Source organism: Fukomys damarensis, unplaced genomic scaffold (genome assembly GCF_012274545.1).
Source record: "Fukomys damarensis isolate Sample0158 unplaced genomic scaffold, DMR_v1.0_HiC HiC_scaffold_39, whole genome shotgun sequence".
NCBI lineage: Eukaryota > Metazoa > Chordata > Mammalia > Rodentia > Bathyergidae > Fukomys > Fukomys damarensis.
Window position 1 is genome coordinate 57,163,073 of NW_022900951.1, and position 11,391 is coordinate 57,174,463.

Below are 11,391 nucleotides of genomic sequence, written 5' to 3' on the forward strand. Positions count from 1 at the left end.
ATATATACATATTATGTCTTTTTAGTATCAAACTTCTAAAATGAAGAAAACACCAGTAGCGTTTTCTGAAATGTTGCTTTAAAAGTTAAATACCACTATAAGGAAATAATAGTGACAGACAAGTGTGTAAACCCAGGAAATGCAGCTATCAGTGTCTGTCAATTCACCCAAATGAGTACAGGAAGGAATGGTGGCTTTTGCTTGTGGATCTTAGATGTACATTCTACGACTGGATTATATTTATAGCCAGTGAAAAAGACAGTTTTAGAACAGCATGCATTTTATCTTTCTTTAAATGTGAGCAGAAAATTATGCAATCAAAAAGCTACTTACTGTGTGTGTTTCCTTTTGCTTGAAGAGAGGTTCTTCAAGGGTGAATCATCCTCTCTTTATTTCTGTTTTTTTAATCACCTTACTGTGTTCATTTATTCAGTGTACTCATAAAATTGTCAGTGTCTCATAAGAAGCTTTTAGTCTCCCATTCCTATCATTCCCATTCCTGTTTTTGGGGGAAAACCCTTAAAATCTGAGGAAAGGAGGGCGTTGAAGTAGAAAAGTCTCTGAGGGAAAACAGGGAAATTAGCAGAGTCTTTACCCATAAAGCGGTAAAAAGAAAATTAGGGAAAACCTTGCCAAGCAAGCCTACTTCTAAGTGGGACCAAAGAAGAGTACTGATGGTATTCTTCCACTTCCCTTTGTGTGTCAGCCTGCAGCCACTGAAAGCTGTCTCCCACGTGCAACATTCGTAGCATGTAATCTGTCAAATGTAGACCTGGACAGATATACAGACATACCAAGACCTACTTACACACTACCTAATTACTTAGATATACAAACAGATACACCTAGGTGTTTATAATAGATATATGTTCACAGATACTAAGATATATAAGGATGTAAACACAAAATTAGGAGGTGAAAAGAGAAGTGAAACAGTTTGAGAATAGATGTAGGAAGGTTGGACATGGTACAAAGTGAATACGTGAGTGACACAGAGACCAAGAGAAGCGTGTGCAGCAGCAGTTTGGACTGCTGAATTTTTCTTTGCTGTACACATAGAGACTTCATTTATTCTCCAGGTTGTGTCTGGACCTTCTCTTCTGATTTGGGGCAAAAGGCTGTCTTCAGGGAACCAACATCATGTGGTGCCCTGTCAGCTCCCTATGTACAAGACACTACCCACGCATCTTCTCTCCTTTCCCTTCCTCTCTGGAATTGGGCTCTAGGCTCCACTTCCCCGAGTTATTCTGCATGTTCTCCTGCAGAGACATCTGTGGGTAGTAGCAATTTTCATAAAATGTAATTTCAAGTATTAATACAGAAATCCTTAAATATACATGCCTGTTTGCATTTTTGACATTTTACCAAAATGAGAACTGGCATTATGTGTACAGAAACAGAGAAGATAACAGTAGACACAATTACTCTATGCAGAAACTCATCAGTGTGAGGGAACCAGTGAGTGAGAAAGGAAACCATGATCTGGTACTCTGTTTTCCTAAGAAAAGGCACTTAGAACACTTAGGCACTTAGATATTTCCAATTTATAGAAACATAAAACCCAACAATTTAGAGTCTACTCACTTGAAATAACACCCCAAAGGACCCACCACTCATATACACAATAAAACCACATAAGAAAAATAAATCTTTAGGAATAAGTTATTATTAATATCTGCTCTTCAAACAGGAGTCAGAAAACTAAGCTTGTAACAGCTCTACAGAATAAAAATACATGCAAACTTTTATCAACCATGTGAAATTAGATACAATAATTGAAAGGCCTGGTTGAGCATATGCACACTGGAGGGGAGTCTCCAGGTAAGGAGTCACTTCTAAGGCAGTTAGTTTATCGGCAAAGTTCTCTCTTCTTGGGGAGGGGGACAGGAAGGGACGGGGGAGTGATCAGCCTTTAACATTTCAGTTCCATGCACAATCAGCTGAGACAGGGACCAGGAAGGCTCCCAGCAGCCAGAACCCAAAGCCCTCACTGCATGGCACAGATGCTGTGGGGGAGGAACTCCTGCACGTAGGTGGCAGCTGCCTTGGAGAGGTAGGTCATGGTGCCAAACCTGCCACTGGGTGCACTGTCATACAGGAGAGTACAGATGCCAGATGCAGGATCCTTTGCCAACATGGTATCATCTGCTCCGAGAGTTTTCTGTTTGTTTTTTAAGGGTGGGAAAATATAGGGGAAAGGAAACAATTACTAATCCTACAAAGTAAAATCCTAATTAGTATATCAGAGCCTCCTTCCCATCACCAGTTAGTTGCCTTGTAGGTTATTTAGTCAGGAAGAGATCAGAGTTATGTACAAAATGAGTGAATGGGTTTCTATATATGGATTTTCCACTAAATCCTCAAATTATGTACATTATTTAAAATACTGTTTGGAATTTTCCCCATTACAAGGAATTTTGAAAGCTAATTATACAGTAAAGGTTAATTGAATGAGTCATACCTGTTCATAGCAGAGACAAGAGATACAAATTATTCTAGTGGGACTTGATCTGACATCTTCTAGTACTATATTGATTTCAGCTTCTATTCTTGTTGTTGTTGCTTTTGGTACTGGGATCGAACTCAGGACCTTGTGCTTGCAAGGCAAATCCCTGGCCTTCAGCTTCTATTCTTTTATCTTGTTTTTGATTAAGCAAATTTAATGAGCTTTCCAAGGCTGGAGTCTATGCTTGAAAGGGATCATGTTTTCTGATACATGGACTGACAGAAATCCAGAATATTTAAAATTAGGACTATCCTAGAAAATCTTGGATACTTTTCTTTTGCATCCTCTCATAGTGGCTAAGAGAATGAAACACCTATTATACATTTTAGAGAATTTTTTTCCTATTGACAACAAGGCATGCCCTTCACTTTATGTGCTCCAACTCTTAATCTAGGCAAGACTTTAGGTAAATAGTTTGTATTTTTAAATACAGTCAATTTCTTGGGAGATATATTAAGAAAATAAGAAAAATATAGAAATAAAAGTTTCACTTTAACATTTTTTCTATAGGTAAGTAGCAAAAAAGAAAAAACAAATTTTCTTTTTCTTAATAGTCCAGAAAGGATATACTATACAATAATGTCTTATTAAGTCTGTACAACTACATAAAGCATTGTGACCAGGAATTTAAAATATAATGCAAATGCTATGCTTCAGGACTTTTTAGGAAAACAATACCTCCTGAGTTTCAGACTTTATCATCTAACAGACCGTCTTTACCACCTGAAACAAACCACAAAACACATGGGGTGGGAGAATAAAAGGCGGTTGGATTTGATCAGTGCGCGATGTATACATGTGTTGAAATGTCACACTGAGCTTCATTAACATGCACAATTAGTATATGTTAATCAAAAGTAAAATAAAGTGGCCTATGAGTGTAGTTCAGCAGTAGAACACTTGCCTAACATGCATAAGGACCCAGTTTGATCCCTGGCACCATAAATAGATAAATAAATACATTTACTAATTTTTAGAAAAAAAAGCAGTGAATAACAGAGGTCATCCAGTAGCCTGCTTCTTTTGCAAAGCTCAGAGCCAGTTCAGAGGGGCTCCAGAAAGAAGCTATGAAGAATAAGGCATAAGAAATCAACTTCAGCTTCACATGGAGCTTGGAATGCACACAGTTTTATGCCATTCTTTGAGCAAAGCACAGGTCTACTTACCTGTTTTCTTTTCTTTTCTTTTTTTTTTCTTTCTTTCTTCTTTTTTTTTTTTTGGTACCACAGATCGAACTTGGGTCCTTGCACTTATGAGACAGGGAGAGGAACTATTGAGCTAACTCCCTAGCCCTACCTACCTGTTCTTGAAGGAATAAGTCATTGGCTATATGCACTATTTTTTCCACAGCAATGATGCTTCCGATACTGTGAATTTCAATATCTGCCAGCATGGTGAGGACAAGGATGGCTTCAACCAGAAGCTGGCGGTATTCTGGCTGAGGTACACGATTCAGGACAGACTCCACATGGACAGAGAATTTAATCTCTCCTGGAGTCATCTGAGGAGAAAAAGAAAATCAGTTCCTAGGAGGAGCTCCATTCCATCATCCCTGAGGCATCAATCATGTCCGCTAGAAATCAGTGAAAATACTGTATGCATGAGCATGGTTTCATCCCCTTTCATGTAATAGATTGAATAAATTGATTCAATCTTTTTGAAGACAGTCTGGCAACATAGCAGGAGTCATAAAAATATCAATACCCTCTAACTCATAACCCTATTTTGGGGCATTCATCCTAAGAAAATAAGGAAAAAGAGGAAAAAAGCTCTATGTGCAAGGGTGTTTATAGCAGCATCAGTCACAAGTAATCCAAGTATAGGAATGGTATAGATAATGGCATATCATGGAGGAGCAATATCGTAAGTTTTATGAATCTATTTAGAAGAATACATCTGATGACTGATGATAAAGGAAAAAATGTAAGTAAAACTTAAAACTGTATATATATCATTATTAGAATTATATAAAACATCTATATGCTGATAGAATAAAACGGGTATTAAAAAGTATAAAGTTACCAGGCGTGTGGTGCACACCTGTAATTTCAGCACTCAGTAGGCTGAGGTAGGAGGATCATAAGTTCAAGGCCAGCCTGGTCTACATAGTGAGTCCATGACTTTAAAAAGAAGTATACAGTTATTTAATGTGAAAGAGATTGAAGAATAGTTTTTTGTAAAATTGCACTGAGCATATACTGTCAGGAGACAATGGAGATTTGAAATGTAAAGACCTGGGTTCATTCCTGTTGAATATTGTACTCAAAACATTAGCCAGAGCAATCAGGCAAGAGAAAGAAATAAAAGGGACATGTATAGGAAAGGAAGAAGTCAAATTATTTGCAGATGACATGATCCTTTATGTAGAAGATCCAAAAAATTCCACCAAAAGACTGCTAGAATTAATAGCTAAATTTCGAGATAAAAAATTTAAAAAATTGTGATGTGTTTTACACATTCCAAGTCCCCATGAGGAACATGTTCGATAGGCACTACAAACATTTATAAAAAAATATATATATAGAAGGGCCAGGGATTTAGTTCACTGGTTCTGCCACCTGCTTGAAAAGTGCAAGGTCCTGAGTTCGGTCTCTGGTAACAACAACAACAAAAAAATTGCTGCTGGAAAAAATATATATAGGAGAAGGAATCCCAGAGAAGTGGGGGCAGCAGGGGGGGTAAGGCATAAAAAATTAAGATCTATCGTGTATATGGACAAACTCTCCGTGATGAATGTAGTCATTTTGTACTATAAACATGTACCAATTTTTAAAAATTCAGTAGTGTAGCAGGTTACAAAATCAATACCAAAAAAAATTAATAGTGTTCTGCATACCAAATGATGAACTCACTGAGAAAGAAATTAGGAAAACAATAGTAATCACAGTAGCAGCAAGAAAAATTAAACACCTAAAAATTAAATTTCTAATCAAGGAAGTGAAAGAACTCTACAGTGAAAACTACAGTACTCTGAAAAAAGAGATCAAAGAGGACATGAGAAAATGGAAAGATTCTGGGTGTGGTGGCACATGCCTGTAATCCCAGCACTAGGGAAGCTGAGTTTAAAGCAGCCTGGGCTATACAGTGAGACCCTGTCTCAAAAAAAAAAAAGGAAAGAAAAGAAAATGGAAAGATATCCTGTGTTCTCAGATAGGTAGAACCAATATAGTCAAAATGACCATATTCCAAAATTAATGCATATATTTAATGCAATCTCAATAAAAATTCCAAAAGCATTCTTTACAGACCTGGAGAAAACAATCCTAAAATTCATATGGAACCAGAAGAGACCTAGAATAGCAAAAGAAATCCTGGGCAACAAGAGCATGGCAGGAGGCATCAGGATCCTAGACTTCACATTACACTACAGAGCCATAGTAATCAAAGCAGCATGGTATTAGTACAAAAACAAACATGTGGATCAATGGAACAAAACAGAGGATGCAGAAATAACACCAAGCACATTCAGCTATCCAATCACCCACAAAGAGGACAAAAACATATGCTGTAGAAAAGGTAGCCTCTTTAACAAATATTGCTAGGAAAGCTTGGTATCCACATGCAGAAGACTAAAGATAGACTCATCTCTTTTGCATGTACTAAACTAAAATCAGATTGGATAAAAGATACAAATGTTAAAATAGAAACACTTCATCTGCTGGAAGATAAAATAGATAAAACTCTTGAAGGCATATGTGTAGGCAAGAACTTTCTGAACAGAACCCCATTTGCACAAGAAATAACATTAAGAATCAACAAATGGAATCATATCAAATTTAAAAGCTTCTGCATAGCAAATGACAAATACCTCAAAGAATATAAACATTGTATGTCATACGCATGAATTAAAAAAATAATAGTAATAATAATATAATGAAAAGGGGGAAGGGGATCTCGAGACAGAGGTAGGGAGGTGGTGGGGAAGGAAAGGGGAATAAAAAAGAATCAAGATGTGTTATGCACATGTATCTATTTCTTAAGATGAATATAAACTTCATCTACTGCACACATGTATTAATAAAGAACCAACAAATGGGATTATATCCAATTAAAAAGCTTCTACACAGCAAATTAAGCAATCAATAGAGTCAAGAAAACCTAAGGAATGGGAAAATTTTTTGTCAACTATTTCTGGGACAGAAGACTAATATCTGCAATGTATAAAGAACTCAAAAACTTGACCCACCCCAAATAAAAGACCCAATTAAAAAATGAGCAACCAAAGTGAATAGACACATCTCAGAAAAAATACAAATGGCCAATAAATATATGAAAAACTGTTCAACATCTCTGGCCCCTAGAGAAATGCAAATTAAAACAACACTGAGATTCCATCTTACTCCAGAAAGAATGGCTATCACCAAAACATCAAACAATAACAAATGCTGGAGAGACTGTGGTGAAAAAGGAACTCTATACCTTGTTGATGAGAATGTAAACTATTACAACCATTATGGAAATCAGTATGGAGATTGCTCAAAAAATTAAAACAAGAAATTCCATTCAACCTAGCTATTCCTCTTCTAGGTTATCTTCCCCAAAGAGTTAAAGGCATCATATCACAGTGGTAATGCATGTTTATAGAAGCATAATTCACAACAGCTAAATCTGCTCATCAACAGATGAATGGATAAAGAAAGTATGGTACTTATGCTTAACAAAGTTGTACTCTGCCACAAAGAAGGATAAACTTGAGTCATTTGTAGCAAAATGGATGCACATTGAGACATAATGTCAAGTGAAATAAATCAGACACACAAGCTTGAATATAACATGTTTTCTCTTAAATGAGAACTCCAACATATAAATAAAGAGACAAATAAAAGACAGATAGTAGGAAATAGGGAGATAGATCTTTTGCAAATGGGAAAAGGACCAAAAGATGGAGGGGGGGGAAGAGAAGGAGAGAAGGGATGAAAATAGTGTTAAAATGTGTTGTGTACATGTGCCAACTCCCCATGAGGAATGTAATTATTATGTACTGCAAACATGTACCAATAAAAGAATAAAACTTGAAAAAAAAAGACCTGGGTTCAGTTTCTGTTTTTGTCAGCTATGAGTTACATGACCTTGGACAACTAATCTCTAAATCTGTTTCCTTATATGTAAGTTGGAAATAAGAACCCCTTTTTTACATACATATTTGTGTTAAAGATTGAACTAAATAATGCAAAAGTGATTTGAAAGCTGAAAGATAATATTTAGGTATGTATTATTACTAACTTATTAACATTTTAATATTAATTAAATGTAATGAAAAATAAATAGGAAGCAAGGTGTTCTTTAGTATAGGAAAGGCCTGTCAAGGCAAGAGTAAAGCACTGGTTCCCTACCTGTTATCTGCAGCAACTCCAGTGTTTGAGATTTTTTTTTTTTTACTGTCCAGTCTCATTACTCTTAGTTTGTTAATACTAGCTAGCTCCTTTGTTGGTTCTGTGTAAAAGCTAGTTCTTCATTATTTCCTTGTGATTTGGATAAAAGCAAATATAAGAGTGAAAGTGAAAATTAGAAGGATGGGGGACATGAAAAGTCACTTATTCTTAGATTTCTATTCCTTCTGCTATCTTTAATTCTCACTTCACCTCATACAGCCCACCTTAACCATTAAAGGAAGCTGTTCTCATTTAATTAATATCACATACTTATTTTCCAATATTCTCAATTGTTTTTGTACTGGGGGTCAAACTTGTGCTTGCATGGCACCACTAAGCTAAATCCCTGGTCCTCTCATTCAATTTTTTAAGAAATGACATTTAGTGCTTTCTTCAAATACATTTCATATTGACATAGTTTATAAAAGCATAGCTCTTTTACTTTGAAGAGTGATCATAGAAATACAGCAGCCAGGCAAGCTACCTGTCAAAGACAAAGGATCTTACCTCTTTAGTTGTTGAAGAAGGAAGAACAAAACCTTCCACAGAAAGTCCATGACACTGAAAAGCAGAAAAAAGCTACTGTTATCAGGTATAAGCAAATAACTGGGAGGCTATAAGCTACAATACATTTGTATTTCCAATTGAGTTTCACAGGTTATGTGATGAGTAAGCACTGACCTGAAAGAGTTCCTGCACCTCAGATGTCCTTGCCATGATGTTGTGATTCCTAAGTGCTAATGTGCAAGGTTGGACAACAGAAGCCCTAAGGTTCATCCTATAGGAGCAGGGTGTGTAGGGAATGTCTCCCTTCAGGGATAGATGACACTAAATGCTCAGAGACCACCTGGGAAGATAGCATACTAGGTCTCAAAGCCATCACAAATAGAACTTTAGAAAATATTTTAAGGTGCAGGAAAAACCCAAATATACATTTACTGAACACATACCATTTCTACATGTTTTAGTGAAGCATTCCATTTCTCCATCGATACTTTTACCTCACCCTACTTTTTCCATACTACTTACTGTCATTTAATATTATATTTTCCTTATTTGTTTTTATTATATATTGTGTCTCTCTAGTAGAATGTAAGTTCCATAAGGATAGAGATTGTTGTCTGTCTTGTTTGTTGTGCCTAGAGCACAGTAGATACTCATTAAATGCTATATGAATGATATTTTCTTCCCCATCAATAACAACTCAACTATTAAAAAGCAATGGGAATTAATAATTTACTATTTTAGATTATAAATAAATCAAAACATTGTATATTAAACAGGCACAGATGAAGATTCCAATATAACAGGTTTGCTGACTCTATTAGACAGTTTCACTCCATACTGCATACACTGAACAACAGTCTATACAGAGACTTGCCAGCCTTCAAACATATGTGCATAATTATTATGCTATATTCACAGCCTGAATAGAATGGAAAAACTGGGAATGTGTTTTTCTTCTTCCATTAGGATCCCATATCCAAGTTTTAATTCTGCCACAAAATACCCAAGCTTTCTGATAAGATTTAAATATTCCTTCTACTCTTAGTTATTTTTCTCATTGCTGAGACAAAATACCTAACACCACCCAAAGTTAAAGGAGGAAAGGTTTATTTCAGCTCACAGTTCATAGAGGTTTCAGTCCAAAGTTGGCTGGCTCAAGGGAGAGAGGCATGGCACAGGGGCATCACAGAGAAGAAATATTCCATGGCATGGCAGACAGAAGGCAGCAAGCAATGAAGTAGCAAACAGCAAGCAGCAAGCGATAAGCAGCAACAGCAGTCCTCTTTTTGTCCCTTGTATTCTATGATAGTTAATGGATTGCGTCAACTTGAGTAAGAAAAACCCAACTAAATTGACTCAGCATAGTTCTGGGTGTGGAAAACCCACCCTAGGGAGATTTGTTGCCAGAATGGTATAAAGGGAAACAAAGAAGGAAGGCAGCTGCTTCTGTTTCTTTGGAGGTGCTCCAGTCTTCACCTTTACTTTGGATGTCATCTTCAGCCTTCTAGCACAGAATCTTCAGCCTGCAGCAAAGACCCTTCAGCCCTCTGGTGCAGACCTTTGGCCTCCTGATACAGACTCATATAGGACACTACAGTGAGCTTCGGGCCTTTGACTGGATCCTTTGAGTCTCTAGCATGTAGACAGTCCTTTTGCATTAAATCTTTTTCTCTAGTAAGCACTGACTGATACATATTCTATCCAGGCTACCCACCCCAAGGGCACTTGTGTGGGGGGGCACTCTTAATCCTAGCATAGCACCATGAATCAATCCCAGATCACATCCTTCATCCCAGTATCACACAAACCATCTCTGAAAAGCACTACCTAGACTGCATGTGGCTTTGGGGAACATCTAGATGCAAGCCATTATTCCACCCTGGCCCCCACTTATTCACATTCCTTTATGCAAAAGACATTTATTTCATCTCTAAGAATTGCCAAAGTCATAACAGCTTCAGTACTGCTGAAAAGTCCAAGTCCAAAATCTCAGATTTAAGGCAAACTCTTAGCTGTGAGCCCCTGCATAAATGAAAAGAAAGTTAAACACTTCCAACATACAATGGCATAAAATAAACATTCCCATTGCAAGTAGGGGGATAGAAAAAAAAATGGGACCAAAGCAAGTCCAAAATCTAGTGGGGCAAATATCAATTCTTGTAATTCCATGTCCAACATCAGAGGCAGTCTGTGGCAAGATGTGAACTCCAAAGGGCTTGTGCAGTGGCACTGCTGGTGGTTGTAGCTCCTATAGCATTGCTTTTGGGTCAGCTTTGCTCCCTCCCTGCAGTTTTCCTCAGATGATCCACGTTCCTGGCTTCTCCAACCTTCTGGGTCTCCCCTGCACCTTCAGTTTTACCCTCACAGCTTCCCACATTGCCATCTCAGGGCACCCTGCCAGGCCTCCCAGGTCTTCTTCCAAAATATGGGTGGAAGCCTTCCTGACTTCACAACTCTTGCAATCTGCATTCACGTCAAACCAGCACCACGTCGATGATGCCCTCTGGTTGGAGCAGTAGTCAGGCTTCCTTCTCTCTTGGCTTGAGGGGTCAAGTGTCTGGATTGCTAAGCACTAAACCCAGTCCTGAGGAACAAATTCTCTAGGCCATTGCCTAGAGCTCTGGGGCTCTCTTCTCAAGGCACATTTTTTTCACCTTTGCAACCTGGAGGCTGCAAAGGCTGGAATCCTGCTGGTTCTTGTGATGTCCTTAGGCCATCTTTTCCATTGTCCTGTTCCTTCGCAGCAACCAAGTTCTCCTCTGCTCTATCTTTGCAGTCCACAGCTTTACTAGAGACTTCTTCCTGGCCAGACTCAAAATGTTTTTAAATCATTCTGCTGGGCTCTTTGCTCTTGACTCTCAACATAAATCTGGCTAAAAGCCTCCAGCCTCAATCCTCCGGCCATAATCCCTCTTTTGTAACTCCTACAGTTTTGTGCTTAGGTACCTTTATTACAAATCATTTTTGCCTTGCATCCTGTTTGCCCTCTCTCTCTCTCTCTCTCTC

General features: G+C 37.7%; 1 protein-coding gene across 5 annotated transcripts in view; it reads right to left on the bottom strand.

Annotated features, from left to right (window-relative positions):
* Positions 1-1,577: 1,577 nt before the first annotated feature.
* Phka1 (phosphorylase kinase regulatory subunit alpha 1) overlaps positions 1,578-11,391 on the bottom strand; it is a 144,285-nt gene continuing 134,471 nt past the window's right edge. For 3 of the 5 annotated variants that reach the window (XM_010607968.3, XM_010607967.3, XM_010607966.3), the window contains 3 exons: positions 8,386-8,439; positions 3,807-4,007; positions 1,578-2,161 (listed from right to left, as the gene is read on the bottom strand). In XM_010607968.3, coding sequence (XP_010606270.1) covers positions 1,988-2,161; positions 3,807-4,007; positions 8,386-8,439 — 429 coding nt within the window. In that variant the 3' untranslated portion in view covers positions 1,578-1,987. The remainder of the gene's footprint in view (positions 2,162-3,806; positions 4,008-8,385; positions 8,440-11,391) is intronic. The other 2 variants (XM_010607970.3, XM_010607969.3) reach the window with 1 other exon arrangement.